At 37.5% G+C, this 16532-nt stretch overlaps 3 protein-coding genes across 3 annotated transcripts in view; 2 read left to right on the top strand and 1 right to left on the bottom strand.

The window, feature by feature from the left end:
• LOC109037062 (man(5)GlcNAc(2)-PP-dolichol translocation protein RFT1) overlaps positions 1 to 5125 on the top strand; it is a 35945-nt gene extending 30820 nt beyond the window's left edge. Inside the window, exon 11 of the transcript XR_011899969.1 lies at positions 2754 to 5125. The gene's annotated coding sequence lies outside the window, so the exon portion shown is untranslated. The remainder of the gene's footprint in view (positions 1 to 2753) is intronic.
• A 3342-nt stretch (positions 5126 to 8467) lies between these two features.
• On the bottom strand, positions 8468 to 11336 carry aph-1 (gamma-secretase subunit Aph-1). The gene has a single exon (XM_072301104.1). The coding sequence runs from the start codon at positions 11132 to 11134 to the stop codon at positions 10385 to 10387; it is 750 nt and encodes a 249-aa protein (XP_072157205.1). The 5' UTR covers positions 11135 to 11336; the 3' UTR covers positions 8468 to 10384.
• Positions 11337 to 11412: 76 nt separating this feature from the next.
• Lamtor5 (Late endosomal/lysosomal adaptor, MAPK and MTOR activator 5) lies at positions 11413 to 16207 on the top strand. Its single transcript, XM_019060598.2, has 4 exons — positions 11413 to 11793; positions 13107 to 13168; positions 14364 to 14478; positions 15436 to 16207. The coding sequence occupies exons 1-4, from the start codon at positions 11759 to 11761 to the stop codon at positions 15506 to 15508; spliced, it is 285 nt and encodes a 94-aa protein (XP_018916143.2). The 5' UTR covers positions 11413 to 11758; the 3' UTR covers positions 15509 to 16207.
• Positions 16208 to 16532: the final 325 nt, after the last annotated feature.

Here is a 16532-nt window from a genome sequence, read left to right on the forward strand (position 1 = left end):
TGCTTTGATAATTAACGGGAAGTATCTGGCTAGAGCATTCCATCCCATTAACTCCGGGTGAAGAATCAGAAGCTGCTGGACTATGCTGGCGAAGTTTGTCAACTCGGCCCCTCTCAATAAAACCAGCACCGTGGAGGCTGCAGTACCTATGGGTCCCGGTTTGGTAGAAAGCACCCATGCTTCAATAAAGCACCGTCGGCGGATTTGCCATCTTGCTCTGACCTCAGCGTTGTATTTACAGGGAAACTCTTGAGAAGGTTGATATTTCACTAAATCCGTGGTATCTCTATCGAACCCAATAGCTGTGCCATACGAATTGGTGCGTCTATCCATCCATGGGGCGTAGTTGGTCGAGTTTAGGGTTTTTCCTATAAGATTGAGTAAGAGGGCAGTCACATACATGCAATGACGGGGGTTCATATCTACATAGTCTGCTAGATGATTCCATTTTACAGTAAAATAGTGTTTGTCTACAAAATCTTGTATACTCAGGGGCACAAGATTTATTTGCTCTCGCTTGAGCAAATTTGCTACATCATCATAGAATTTCAGATCTATGCAACCAATTAATGCTAGCCCGATTGATAAAGAAGTTTCCATACCAGTTTCTTCAGACGTGTAGAGTCTCAACAGCTGCTTATAATGGGTATGTAAATTAACTCCTTCTGTTCTCACGATCCATGATACATCAGGTGTAGCAAGAACTATTCAACGAATAGTTCCTGGGTTTTGGCACCATGAAAAGGAGTGCGACTTTTAGTGTCGGCTAGCGCTGATCCTAAGTAAGAGAGGACGAATGCCAGCTGTCCTGTAGAGGACTTGGTTTTTGCGCTTGGAAGCGCTGAGAACACCCCACGATATAGCTCGGTCGGGCTGGCCCGGTGTGATAGCACTCCAGGCGATCTGGACATGGAAGTCCACAGTTGGTTTTTGCGCTTGGAGGCGCCGTAGAGCCCCCAAGAGACAGCTCCTCGGGCTGGCCCAGTGTGGTAGCGCTTCAGGCGATGTGGGCATGGAAGACCCGCAAGTCGTTGGAGCCGGGGAGAGCTCGGCTAGAGTTGGACCAGCGCGCCGATGGAGCAGAGGTGTAGGTACATGGAGGTACTTACCGTAGGTAACTTCTTCTTAGGCGCTTGAGCAGCGACTTGCAATGAGACGCGCGGCCGCGTGATAAGAGCGCGCGACGCGACGCAACGCGTGCCCGCGTGATGAGTGCGTGGGACGCGGGACCGGTTGCGTAAGTAGCACACAGCGGACGGTCCGGCGGTACGCGCGATTCTGGCATCCAAGCCGATTGCCAAGTTCCTCAAAAAATTGAGATAGAAAGAATGCCCCAAAAAATTCTACAATTTGAAAATTTGCATTTGCAAACAGAGGAGGCTGGTATAAACACTATGTTACCCCTGAGATACATACTGAGGCTTACATTTAAGAGTCAGGGAAAATCTTGGTACAACTAGAAATGATAAACAATGTCAATTTTATAAAAAAAAAAATCTTGTATTAGGTATTACAAAAAAAAAAAAAATTAAAATCTTATAATTTAGTTACATTCACGTTAAAATTATTTAAATTGACATTTGTCAATGCTTATCACATGAGAGGGGTGCTTTAATACTTAGAATAAACAAATTAATTAATATCGGCAACAAGAAATAAGTTACGCTTGTATAATTTAGGGGGTTTGATCTTATGAACAATCTCTTAGTTCCGGAGCGAATAACAGTTAAGTTGTCAAAATCTTTACTCTTGTTTGACAGAAATATGTTCACGCCTCGCATTTTTGAATCATGAATTTTAGGATCATAGCAAGGGAAAATCTCAAAGAGTATAATTTGGCACTTTAATTTCTTCAATGACTCCAAGTTAAATTCTGATTTAATTTGCTCATCGGTCTTTTTAGAGTTTAAGTTATGGGTGCCACCAATTATTACTGAGGTGTCTGTTTCTGCAGCCTCGACTGCATTTTTCACAATTTCCTGGAACATGGCCCCTGGTTTCGGTTGGACCAGAGTTTCTGCTCGCAGAAACCTTGTTTGTAGGAGGAGCTCCACACCCGGCCCATGGCTGTCAGTAAAGGTTGGGCCCGAGGTTTGGGTTTGAGACTTCCACCGAATGGTGGCGAGTGAACATCAACAACAGTTTGTAGCGAAGAGCTAGAAAAGTCTTGAAGGGATTCAGTACCTTCACGATCAGTTTCGAGGGTTGCGAGGCGTCTCATTCTTATACTCGCACTAACTTGGAAGTGAGTCGCAGTGACATGACTGCATAAAAGTGCAACTCTTGCATCTATGCTAGAAACCAACTAGATCGTTGCACTATGGATGGCTAAAATTAACATTCCAACATATTATAGAGACAAATACATGCTAACAAACAAAAGGAACTACAAAAGTTGGTAGATTTAAGATATGCTTGCTAAACAAAACAAGTTTTTCAGCCAAGAATAATGCGTCAGGTAAAATGTGATGCACCATTGTTCTTTCCAACGATCATAGGGATGAATACGTATCTTTTTACATATTTATTTATTTTTTTGTTTGAAATCTACATACTTTTATATCGGTTCTGAAGTCAATTTTGAAGGAAAAACGTTGATTTTTCCACAAGATGCAGAATTTCCTATCAAGAAAGGATCTGTTGGCTTGTAGTTGCGAAGCGCTCCGCATACCATAACTTTAGAAATTCACATCTTGGAGAGTTTTTCAGTTGATCAGCTGCAGTTTCACCAGATTTCATTGTTTGGTTCACAGATTACATGAAAAATCATTTCATCAAGATCTAAGAAAGTTTACTACGAACCTACAGTAAAGAAAGCTTGGTTTAACTTCATGGTCTCCCTACTAATAGAGCTTCTTAAAAAGTACCTGTTTAAAAATGATTAAGATTGTATGTAAACTTCAGTTAAAAGTATGTTCAAAGAAAATAACATTTAGGTACACGATTTTTAATTAAAGTTTAATTCAATTGTTAATTAATGGTTTTCAACCTTTGCATAATGTAATCCTGAACTTCTGTGTATACAAAGATCACTACTGAAAAAATTGTGTCCAGAATGTACCTAATGTATCAACACGATCTTTAAACAACTTTAGCAGTATTCATCATTTCATCTGGGTACATAAAATTTAAATACATTTTTCATTACATTATACATTTTTAAGTTTCACACATGCATTAAAAATTTTTATTTTGTGAAATTGGCATAATTTTTTAACGAAAACATTGAAAGCAAGACTGCTCGTATTTAATGTAAAAAATGTATTAATGTCTACTTAGAATATTATTTGACATAAATACCTACAGTCATACATTTTATATGTAGCACACCTGCAAATGGTTACACTTGGTTAGGTAGCAAGTATTAAATACAACCCATACAAATATTACAGTTAAGTAGTTGGCCTTTGTAGTTTCTTTTATCAATGTTAAAAGCTACTTCTTGACAGTAAAGCCGCATGAATGTATATCTTGGTCACAGTGTTTCAAAATTTCCACAATCATTATAATTTCTTACATGGAGACCGAACCAAAATCATACCTTTAAATTGCAGAATATTTTTCTCCCAGAAAAGTCTCTCTCAAAAGTCTCACTCTATCATTCAGAGTCCATGTTGAGAGTCAGAGGGCGTGAAATGTGCCACAACAGTAAATATTTGAATCAGTGAGAACGAAAACACACCAACTCGAAAAAATGAAAATAATCAAGACACACACAACACTGCATATTAGGCGAAGAAGCTAGTCTAAGAAAAAGATTTTTGCTGCCTAAAAGCAAGTACTCAAGGAAATTTTAAATGTCCAAGTCGGAACAGATACGGTAACTTCATCGGCCTTTATGAAAATTGTCTGTCCTCAGTGAAAAGTGAGCATTTTCGAGTTACTGAGTTGGTGTGTTTTGGTTCTCACTGGTTCATTTCAAGATTGACAATTATGATCAAATCTAGATCACCTTCCATGGGTTAAGATAAGATAAAAGCAAGGAACATTAATTGTTAAGTCAGCAAATTTCTAAAAAAATTGTATTATTTCGGTAGATTGTTTCCAAGAAGTAATTCCAAATTTTTTAACTGTCAAAATATTTACCCCTATGTGACAGTTTGGAAACAACCCAACCCTGAGGACAAAATATAAGGGCAAACACGATTCAAGCCATGGTTTTCATTGTTTCCATAATGGTTTTAGTGCATGTTGCTGATCTGTCAAAAATGAGACTAATAGGCAGTGATATAAAAAATTTTGCCTTTTTCGTTTTGGAAAATTGTATGAGTACCTACAGCAATGGGTCTATTTCAAATGACCAAAACCTGCCAATGTTGACCTTATTAGAGTTGGTTAAAACTTTATAGAACCAATAAAAGTTGCATCTAATCTTACACATCGTTTTTCTGAAGGAAATTTGATTTCTTATTCTTTTAGTGATTATTTTATTACTTTCAAAACAGACAGTCTTTCACTTTTACTGAATATCATGTTCCCATAATGTTACTTAAATATGAATAAAATTTCTCTGGTCAAATATTCTATTATATGTTTTTTTTTTTTATTTCTACTTTTGAGATATTCTGTGATTCTTGATTATCCATGACACCCCTGCCGATTTTTAGTATTTTCCAAAGAAAATACTCTATTGCATTCTCCCATGATGTCGGACCCAGACCTAAGACCTTGTGAACAGCACCGATCACGGGTCGTAGATCACGAAAATATATGTCATTCAAATTCATGTGTACCTTATATGTGTGTATGTATATATGTATGAATTTCGACCTTTTTGAGATTTTTCTATTTTTGAGTGGTTATATCTTTCTTACGTTGCAAGGTATTTGGACACATTTTTTGCGTCTTGAAGAGCCTCATTAGAGCTCCTATTCTGAGAGAGAAAAAAATTGAAATTAGAGACAATAGATTTTGAGGGGTGGGACTCGAAAGTGGGGGGAGGTCAAATCATGTCCACTCAAAAATGGCGAGCTTTGAAAGTTTCAGGCGGGGGATGCGCGGCATAAGGGAGGCCGGCCAGAGCGAGGCCGCACAGTGGGTCAGGGTAAATTCCAAGACTCTTGCTCCCACTTCTGGAAATACACTGTCCTTCCCGCGGTGGATCCGCGGGTCACTTATAGAAAGAGAGAAACGACTGAAAAGACCCCCCCCCCCCCCCAAAAAAAAAGAAAGAAAACCGGTGCGAAGCGAAGCAGAGCGCCGGATTTTCATAATTACGGACGGGCAACAAAAGTTCAGAATTATCCTCGAATCACACATAAGTTCCTGGTATAACTCACTCGATCCAAAGCTCACCGCGACTTCCTAAACTAAGAATCGTACCTCCTAGCTAAAAACCTAAAAAAAAACCGACATAGGGGTCAAAGTCGAAAGCTCTCCGATCGGGGCGAAACCAAGCAAGCTCGCTTGGAAATGACCCGCAGAGTGCGATTTTCCAGTTGGAAAAGCTCCGCGAGTCCGTCGCATCGCGCTATCTGCGGAAAACGACTACTGGTCCAAAAACAGTCAAAAACTGGTCCGAAACACTCGTTTTCGACCAGTTCTTGACTGTTTCTCTGCTCAGGCAGCCTCGCCGAGCCTCGGGACCATGCGCAATCTATCCAGGGCCTTCAACTACCTACATAGGATCCGAGTCTAATCTCGAAAATTTTTTCCACGACCGAAATCGAGAAAAATCGACAGGGGTTACAGTTACATGGACTAAATTTTTAGGGTCCAAATCGAAAGTTCGCCGATCGGGCCGAAACCAAGCAAGCTTGCTTGGAAACGACCCGCTGAGTGCGATTTTCCAGTTGGAAAAGCTTTGTGACAGGGTCGGATTTAGGGGTTGGCCACGGCCACGTATGGGCAGCGGCCCATGGTGGCAAAATGTAGAGGGCGGCAAATATTGCAATCTTTTTTAATGTACCTAGGTATCAAAAAAAGAGAGAAAAAAATCGGATTCTGAAAATCTATTACAAATGAGAGCAGGCGACAAAATCTCTCATTTCCTGAGAGTTAACGTATAGTAATTTCTATCTAATTCTGTCGTCTATCTAATAGTCTAATTCCGTCGTCTTTCGGTGAAACAAGAGGCAACACCTTTAATAAGTCGAAGTGAAAGAGAAACCTAACATGCAATTTGACCTGGAGTGGAGCGGCTCGGAGAGCAATGATGACGAGGACTGAGATGAAAAAGAGAAGCCCTCGACGCGGAGGTCGGCATGAAACGCATAGCGCCTACAGGACTGCATGAATACTTCACGCATTGCGTCAAATACACTGCGGTCAGCAGCAGTCGGCTTGAAATGCATAGCGCCTACAAGACTGCATGAATACTTCACGCATTGCGTCAAATACACTGCGGTCAGCAGCAGTCGGCTTGAAATGCATAGCGCCTACAAGACTGTATGAATACTTCACGCATTGCGCCAATCACAGTGCGGTCGGCGCGGTGGCGGAGTTAAAATTATTATCCACACTTATGTTTCTTCTTTCCGAATTTTTTCGTTCATTTCTTATAAATGAAAGGCCTTGTTCAAACAGGGATGGGGATGGGAACGTAACTTTCGCGCAAAGTTCCGTGAACTTCTGCTAGTGTTGATAGGGCTTTCACAAAAAATGTGCCCAACACGGGTGAACGCGTCTCATACCTACACCCCTCTCCCACCGGCACGTTCACTTGATGGTTTTTATAGATCGTATTCAATAGATCACACAGGTGAGATAATATCGATATCGATTGGTTCAATATGTAAACACAGCCTCAAAAGTCAATTTAGAAATCTGAGGTAACAACGGGTCTTATGTGATCGAATTTTTATTCTCTCGAGTACCAAATGACAATGAATAGTGAACTTGTTAGGAATTTTCTTATTTTCAGCTTTTCCAAATTAAATCCTAAAATTTTTGTTTGAGATTATGTTCTTTTGTTTTGACCCAAACGATACATCGAACCACTATCGAATACGATCTATTAATGTTTCAAAACGAATGAGAAGAGAGCGGAAAAATGCAGGAGGCCCATGGGCGGCAAGTAAGTAAATCCGGCTCTGCTCCGCGAGTCCCTCGCTTCGCCCTATCCGCTGAAAACGCCTTAGAGAAACAATCAAAGACTGGTCAGAAACAGTCGTTTTCGACCAGTTTTTGACTGTTTCTCGGCTCAGGGAGCCTCGCCGAGCCTCGGGACCATGCGCAATCGATCCAGCACCTTCAATTACATAGGATCCGAGTCTAATCTCGAGATTTTTTTCCACGACCAAAATTGAGAAAAATCGGCAGGGGCACATGGACTAAATTTTTAGGGTCAAAATCGGAAGTTCGCCGATCCGGCCTGCACCAAGCAAGCTCGCTTGCAAATTACCCGTTGAGTGCGATTTTCCAGTCGGAAAAGCTCCGCGAGTCCCTCGCTTCGCACTATCCGCTATGGAGAAACAGACAAAAACTGCAGTGAATTCATGAGCAGTAAAAAGAATTGAAGCCTCCGGTTGATGACGGAGGTAGAATACACTTGAGGAAAAAAAGAGAGGAAATTGAATCATCAATGATTTTGAATAACTCTAGTAAAATTGGCCCCTCCAAAAAAAAAAAAAAAAAAAAAAAAAAAAAAAAAAAAAAAAAAATTGGCATCAACAGTTAAATTTCCAGCCCTACAAGATTAGTTAAAAATGTTTACGAACCGTGATGTAATGCGGTTTTAGACTTAGATAACTCAGGCCTTTTTTGAAATTTTCGAGTGATTGTTTTAATACACTTGAAATTTTGCCCCCTCCAGTAGATTTTGAAAGTAGTATTTATGTGTTTTGTGTATGTGCAGCCTTTAATGACTCGCACAAATGCTTTTACAGTTCAAGTTGCTGGTCAAGTAGAGCTTTACCTGACAAAGGGTGGTGCAGAGCATTGAAATCACACCTTATAGGTGCTTGAAACACATGTATTTTTGCTATCTAATGTAACTCCTCAAGTTATGAGGAACAAAAATGCTCTCTTCCATAGTATCAAAGAATACTTTTTAGGACTACATTAGCGGGGTGCAATGGTTTCCTATTTCATCTCTGTCATAAAATGAAAACACTACGTCAATTAGAGGCACAAGCACCGTAAAAAAATTTTCTTCCAGGAGTCAGTCATCAACGTGAGCACTGATCGAAATTTGCTTTTACGTAAACTTAACAAAATGAAATTGGTAAAAAACTATAGGTACAATTTTAGTCAAATTTTCATTATTTCTCTGGTTAGCTTGAAGATGAATGTAGAAAAACCTTCCACTTCCCAAGAAGATAGGTACAAATCCATTACTATTCAACCACTCCAGAACATCAAAAATCCAGACATAGTGCTTTAGGTACTGTAACATTTTTGCTTTGAGGACAAGAGAGAATAGCCGGTGCCTGCGCTTCTGTTGACATGATCTACTAATCTTATTCTACATCACTGTTCACAAGTTAAAGATCACACTGAAGAGAAACTTAATGAAAACCCACAAATCAAACGTTTTTTACTCATTTATTAGAAACTAGTTCTTTAAAATATCCACATAATTTTTAGGAATATACTAATCTATTCTTTTGGAGGATGTTAAAATATCACACTCTGAATATGGAGAATATTTCAAAAAAATTCAACCTCAAATAAAATAGTTTGCAAGCTCTTATATTTCCTTAAGGTAAAAATAGACCAATTAAGAACTCATGTTCCACTGCAGTGGTACAGAATTTCGACAGACGCAAGACATACATTTCAATAGAAACAACTCTGCAAACGTCAGTTTTTTTTTTTTTTTGAGAGATGAAAAAACTAACATAAATTTTTGCAGGAAAATATGCAAGAGTTTCTCTGTAAAATAGTGGGTAAAATTTCGAAATTCTGAGATGTTGGTAGGCGGATGGCGATAAGCAACTTCAATTTCCAGAGTTTCGATTTTTGTATGCTTGGATTGCTGCCCTTAAGGTGATTCGTCAAGCTCAAGTGACGTGGTCGAACTGGCATGCGATATATCGCATCGATTAGGTCAAAAATCTCGGTCGATTTTGAATTTTTAGCGAAAAAAAGGACGATAGCCCCTGCGCATGAGCCTAAAGAATCATTCTAAATCCAAAGATCAACGAAATTCCGAGAGATGAAAGCAGAATAGTGTTTGGAAAAAAACCTCCCATTCGATTCAGCCATCGATTTCTGTATCGAATGCGAGGTTTTTTTCCGAACACTATTCTGCTTTCATTTCTCTGAATTTTGCTGATTTTTGGGTTTAGAATGATTCTTTAGGCTCATGCGCAGGGGCTATCGTCCTTGTTTTTGCTAAAAATTCAAAATCTGCTGAGATTTTTGACCTAATCGATGCGATATATCGCACTCCACTTCGACCATGTCATTTGAGCTTGACAAATCACCTTAATATTACTTAAAACATCAGAAAGCTAGTTCAAACATCCACATTTGATGAAAAACAAAAAATAATCACACAGCAAAGTGAAAAGAGCTCCCAAAACAGGAGGTACATGTGAAACATAGGTGGTTACAAAGAACTAAGAATTTTAAGGACATTATTTGCAGTTTCAGAGACAAATTTGGAGAGCCCAAAAAATGTCTTCAGAATTTATTTTATTCTAGATAAATACTGTTCTTCAATATAGTTCAATATAATGTACATTTGAAGTTAATTATTCACACTTTTATAGAAAGACTCCACTCTTCGTCATAGAGAAAAAAAAGGAGGTGTGTGCTCTTCCGGCATCTTGGATTTTTTTGATGATGTAGGTCAGTACGGACGATTTATAGGATCGATTTTCTTGGAAATGGTGTGGTTTAGAGGAAAAAGTCATTCTATGTAAAGTTTGAAATTATATCATGAGTTGATTTAAGCTAAAAAATCGGACATTATGGTCTGTTTCTCATGCTTCGAATTCCGAATTTTGCTGGCCATGTTGTACTGACCTACATCACAGGGTAAACAATCTTAAAGATACGAATACCTCCGTTTCTTTCTCTATGAGTCTTAGTGACAATGAGACTTATGTTAGGTTAGGTTAGGAATGTTCACGAACATTTCGACCATTTCTGGTAGAAAGAGGTTGGAGAATAAATCTCTAAAAATAGATTCTAAGATTCATGTACTATCTGACGATTAAAAGTAAGTATAGTCAAAGATGCTGGGATAATCTGAGATTTATTTGTTTTTTTTTTAAAAAAAAGTTTTGAGTGAAACATTTTTTCGGAGAAACTTTGTTGTGAAAACACTACAAGTGATGAAAGAAAAATTTATTTCTTTGCAATATGCCTCAATTCTATTGAATCCTGACAATTTTAAACACTAAAGGACTTTCCATACAGCTCATTGAGGGTTTGAAAAAATTATTGGGCAAGTTGCAATAACAATGTATAAGGCCGCCAGTTAACTGACGAATCATCAGTCAGCTTGAACAGTTAGAGGTCTAGAGCTCTTAGAGGCTATTGCTTTTAGGCTCCCCACAGATCCTCCAGAGATGATGAAGGCAACAGATGCAGACATGCTGACAACTACGAGAATAACTGACATGGAAAGCCAATACAGTCTACTTGCATTTAACATTGTGACATACGAAACTAAAAGGTGGGTTGATAATACGTAGGTGAACATTGCGTAGTTCTTCCTGTCGATGGCTTCGAAGAAAATGATACCCCAGCATATGTGAAGGAAGATAAAACACATTGTTATGGTCGATGAGATGATGCAAAAGTCCTCAGGATCTCCCTTGTGAAGCCCCATTGTTCCTGGGCCAATAACCTCCGCGAGAATGTTCACTAAAGAAAACGCTCCACTCATCAATCCAAAACCCAGCCCTGCGACATACGACAGTGCTTGTTTGTTGCTGCTCATTTGAGTACCTGGCATGGATACTCTTTTTAAACCCTCTTCTGCCTTGCAAAGAACTGAGTACAAAAGATAACGAAAAAGTTCTTGGAAAATGACGGAGCAAGTCACACCAAAAAAGAGGAAAGATTTGAAAGGCCATAAGAGCCATATAAATGAAGAGATTAGAAGTGATAGCAACCAAAAAAATGCACTTGCTATCAATATAATTATTCTGACTGGATCATTCGAAATAGTGAAAATAAACATAGCTAAGGCTGGCCCGAAGGCAACTGAAGCGCAGCCAAAAAATTCCATGTAAGTCATGCTGACGGATATCAATTGTTCACGAGTTCAAGCAAGAAAATTCCACTTCACGATGAAAATGTTACATGATGAAACTTGGTACTACATGAGAAGCATCTTATATTCATAGATTCGCACGACACTCATCCGATTACTGCACAGCTTCAATAATTCAAAAGCTAAAACATTTTTGGAAACTGAAACCGCATAAACATTGAACTGTCACAACATAACCTCAAAAGCACGGACATGTTGAGTGGTGACTTATACAGCGTTTTATGTTTTGTTTATCGTTTGTGTGTGATAAGGGATGATAAGGGAAGTCTACAAAATAATTAAAATTTCTCTCCGATTTAAAATTACCTCTGTTCTTTAATTTTTACTACAATTCAATCTAAGATTTTCAAGCACTACAGCTAAAAAAAGTTAGTCAACAAGTCATGATTGCTCCCCATACATTGCCTCGTAGTCAGTGATCTCAACTTCAACCATTCCAACTAAGTAATTCCAACAACTCAAATTCTTTAAGTGCAATTTTACAGACTATCCACAAATAGTCGAACATTTTTCGGTGTGGATCCGCCAGGTATATTTTCACTTTAAACCCAGAAGCTTGAAGCAAGTCCATCCTCCTAAGATTCAATTATGGAGAATTCGCTAGAAGCAGCAGCGCAGCACATGTAAGTATTGTGTCAGCAGCAGTCGTGAGGCTGATTTTTCATCTTTTCAGATCTACAACTCATACAAAGTACGCACTCCTAAACTAATTTGAAGGGACCAGATGAAGGCTGAAAGTTGGTCCGGAAGCAAGATGAGCACCTCCACTGCAGTTTCCTCTTCCGTGTTTGACTAACAGACTTCATCCTAGTATTTCCTGATGCAAAAGCGACTTGTTTGAGAACAAATGGAAACCAATTAAGGGGCTTGGAGGAGAAGGTGCACGAGTGCAGTTCTTGCTAGTTTGAGAAATACATGTTTGAAGCTTCGAAATTACGTGGATCCGTATGGCGGAAAGAAAGTTCGAAGTAGCTTTTTGATGCTTAAAAATTGGAATTTTTGAGCGAATTTTTGATAGTAAATGCATTATCACTAGTTACACTGGAAATCATGAATATCTCAATTTTTCAAAAACTGCACTTATGCGCCTTGTCCTCAAAGCCCCTCAATTGTATGTGATAAATTTAAATTCACTCACTTTTTTAATTACTTGATTTAGTCTTGAAGGAAGACCTTCCATCAATTCTTAGCGTGTCTTATCAAATTTAATTTGATTAATATTTTTATCATGGTTCTGCAAGTAAAAAAACAACATTGAGTTCATGTATGTATTGCGAAGGGTTGGCATCGATGCCTCATTTAGAACTGAATAGAATGGTTGATATTGCCCAGTAAATTTCTCTTCTAAATAAGTTAACACACTTGTAAATTACAGCAAAAGCTCTCCCATCTTGATTCTTGCATTTTCTTTCAATGCTAAACTGACGTCACAAGATTGTCGCAGTCTTAAAGTGCGTAAAGTTACTAAGCGCGGAAAAATCAATTAATTACACAGCTCAGATAAGGCTGTCTTGTCTTATAATGCCGACAAAGCCAGCTACAGTTTTAACAATTCTGCTGCAGCTTGTTGGCAGTTTTAACAAGTTTCTCCAACTCCGAACCTACTTAACTTCGTTATAAATAAATAATGAGCTAAGTATATTATAGTATCTTCCCTTGATGATAATGATCGATAGAACAGTGTTGAAATGCCTGTTTAACTGTTAAATCTTCCTCTGATCTTGACTAACATCAGTTAAATCTTCCACCGACATCGAGTGACATCAGTTAAAAATTCAACTTTTCACCTACCTTTCTGACACTGCTCTACTCACAGTTTTTATGAGGATACTGGTGCTTACTGGTACTGCTTTTTCTCTCTCTTTTCTATGAATTTAGCACCTCTGAATTTTGACACGTTTCTCACCATTTCCTAATTTGGGCTCCTCTGTTTCAGACTTACTCATGGTGATGTTACAGGCTGTCTGTTTGCTGACAAACATGGACTGTGCTTATGTGGTAAGGATTGTCATTGCTGTCTCTAATGGCATAAAATTATTGAAGAGGCTTAGAAGTATTAACTCACTCGTAAACTGTGACAGAGAATTATTTTTTTCAACCCAAATAAGTCAAATTTAAAAGTTTTTTTGAGGAGAAATTTTATTTCCTGATCATCTTGCCAGAAAATATTCTAGCAAACGGAGGTGTGAAAGTCAAAAAACATTTTACTTGATTCGGAATGCTGCAGATTTAATTTCTTATTTTTTTCCCAGGAAAGTTAATAATTTGATACCTTAGGTTTTTTTATATTCCTTTCATTAGGTGTTGAATCTTTTGTGAAAATTAAAGTGGCAGTGTTGATTTTGTTTCCCAAGAAAAATAAAAATTAAAGAACAGCGGGGATTTTGAAGCATTGCAGTAGAAGTACGATTTCTTTTGCTTTCACCATTGATATTCGCTCCATCTGTCTACCTTTTAATGGATTATATTTAGCGAAAAGAAACCAGAAATCTGTATAGTAAACATTTTGCAACTTAATCCTCATCTATTATGTGCCCAATGGCCCATTAAAGTCTTTCGGTTTTTCTACGAAAAATGTGTCAATTTTAAAAGTGAACTATCCTGTAAATTTCATCAAAACAACATTTCTCCAAAGTCAAAAAAATTTCGCACGATTTTGACAACATTGTAATTGTGTTGGTTTCCTACTACTAAATTCAATCCAAATTTAAGTAAATGTTACCATTGAATTTTTTCCCAGAAATTTCAAGTTTTCATTCAGATTTTTTGGTATTGTGTGCTTTCTATGTCTTGTCTATGGCTTTCTATGTCATCAGAGTAAGAAGTGTTTGATAGTCATAAGTCACTGGGTGATCTGAGAATTGAAAGCTCTGGCAAATGGGGAAAGGTGATTTTTATTTTTATCATTACTAAGCAAAGATTTTGGTGAATTTTACTGAAATTTATTTCAAAGTACATATAGCAAAGAACAAAATTTACCTCATGGTGTAATTCCATTTCCACTTTTCCAGTGGCTTCAATTTATAGCTGACATTCAGATGACACCTAGATTTTTTTCCGGTTCGATGTGTAAATATTTTGAATGAAGCTCATAATTTGGAAGTGGCTTAAAAAAAGAAATGCTGAAGCTTTGAAGCTATGTGCATTGTTAAACTTACATTTACTCATTTTTCCCCCTCTTCTGATATTCCAGCCGCAGGAGATGCCAAGCCCGAGAGTAGTGGACTTATCTCAGCCATTGCTCATCATGTCGGTCGTCTTGAACCAAAATCAAATCCACCCACTATTCTGCTAGAAAATGATACTCAGTAAGTTCACTGAATTATTTTTACAGAAAGACAACCACCCTGTCCAAATACACGACTACAGTATTTGAGAGAAACATGAAACTTGTATACATCTTTTGAGTAGAGTTCTCCTCATCTACTAATTTCGATTTCAACAACTTTTGTATAAAGCTAGTTTCGTGTAAGATTTGTTGCATTTGTTTTCGGTCAGCTTTGCTCATTAAAATCTTTTTCATGATTTTTAAATATTCAGAGAAAATACCCTGATATTTTGCTAAAGTGAGAGGAATCATTCAACAAGCTCAGGTTCTCTGAAAATTGTAAACCTCTAAGGTTACATAACAAAATTTAGAACCTGCATCAATAACTCAGTAGATTGACAAAGAAATGTATCAATGTAATCATCAGTGTAAAAGAAATCTTGCGTCTATGTTAGAGAGACTTTTATCAGTATAAAGGGTGTCCAAAATCAAATGGCGGAAACCCAAAGGACTTTTAGACCGAAATGAGACTATTTTATCCAATGGCATTTTTTTGTTGAAATCCTTCTAAGGGGGATCATGATTTTAAGAGGCCCCTCTCCCCCCATGTTTTCAATTTTTAATTTTTGCAGTCACCAGAAATGAATTTATTGCATGAAAATTTCTTCTGGCCCCTAATTTCATGTAATATTGTTGATTCATGTGGCTACAGCTGTAAACAAAAAATTGGAGAAACTATGATCGACCAAATGCCCCCTTAAAACGGCTTAAAGGAAGAAAAAATATCATAGAACGAAACAGTCTCACTGGATCTAAAAAATTGTTCCGTAAAGTTTTCCCTGTATTTAAGGATAAAGAGCCCCTCTAAATCTAAATCTAAATCTGAAATGAATACAGTTGACAAAAGTGACTGAGATATTATTTGTATCCTACAAATCCACAAAACTACTGTTTAATGTTTTTGAGTTGATGAATTTTTTTCTTTTCTTCTCCACAGGAAGTGCATCATCAAACAAGACACCAAGATAACAACAGCAATTTTCAGGAAGAAGAACAGCAATGAGTCATAGCGCAAGAGTGTTCTCTGTATTTTGTAAATATGCACTTTGCCATTAGCTCAACAGCTGTACGCCCCTTCCTCAAAATTTGGCACTTTGTCCCAATACATTAAATGGACACTGGTGACTGTAAGCCATTTATTTTCTCTCCATAATTCTATCAAAAACCAATTTTTCAAAGAAAGACTTGAAATTTTTAAAACCAGCCATCTTCAAGGTTACAATTGTTGACAAGTAATTGATCGTAGTACATGTAAATGGTGCCGCTCAAGTCAAGGATTAAAATTTTAAAAACTAAAAAAATGGACGAAAATTTAACTTACTTGCACTGTACACATAATCATAAGTATAGTACAAGTTAGTTAAATTTTCGTCCATTTTTTGGTTTTTTAAAATTGTTAGTAATTAATGTTAGCTGAAGGCAAATCAATCGGTAACTTGATTAATTTATCCATGTACATATTGAGCACTTGTCAACACATTCATGAGGATTTCATGTCTCCAATTATCACTGTGAATTCTATTTGTGTATCAATTAATTTTTAAGAGATACCAAGGCTCTTATGGCATGTACATTGATTCATGCTCAGTCCATCAGATGATTTTATTTTCATTATTTTTAAAATGCCCTCAACTATGAACCTGTAATTTATCAATTGTAAATTATTTTTATTATGATTTTAAAATAAATTGAAGTTTTCATTTTTAAAATTAGAACTTTTTGTGTTTATGCCTCTTCGATTTTTAATTTTTTTTTAGTGCGACTATTTTAACTCATTTCTAGATACTGTCTTCCCTTTTTCCACCCTTCCAGAACATCTACACAATCAGGGGTGCAGATATTTCCCCATCATGCGATAATGATCTCATGGCCGCTTGCATGGGAAGGCTGTGTAAGTTGGGAAAGCCAGCTTGTAATATTTTTAAATCAGATATTTCCTCGAAAATTGTGGTGTAAGCGTGTTTTTTTTGTAGAATCCTGTTAAAATTAGCTTGTTTTGTGCAAAACCCATAGCAGTTTGTGAACAAAGGACAT

The sequence above is a fragment of the Bemisia tabaci genome, chromosome 5 (assembly GCF_918797505.1).
Source record: "Bemisia tabaci chromosome 5, PGI_BMITA_v3".
NCBI lineage: Eukaryota > Metazoa > Arthropoda > Insecta > Hemiptera > Aleyrodidae > Bemisia > Bemisia tabaci.

What these genes read in the sequence shown, in the direction of transcription:
- aph-1 (XM_072301104.1), bottom strand. Translation starts at nt 11,134, where the DNA reads ATGACTTACATGGAATTTTTTGGCTGCGCTTCAGTTGCCTTCGGGCCA.
- Lamtor5 (XM_019060598.2), top strand. Translation starts at nt 11,759, where the DNA reads ATGGAGAATTCGCTAGAAGCAGCAGCGCAGCACAT. An exon ending in GAAGCAGCAGCGCAGCACAT is followed by an intron (nt 11,794 to 13,106) that starts GTAAGTATTGTG and finishes CCTCTGTTTCAG; the next exon opens with ACTTACTCATGGTGATGTTA. An exon ending in CTGCTAGAAAATGATACTCA is followed by an intron (nt 14,479 to 15,435) that starts GTAAGTTCACTG and finishes TCTTCTCCACAG; the next exon opens with GAAGTGCATCATCAAACAAG.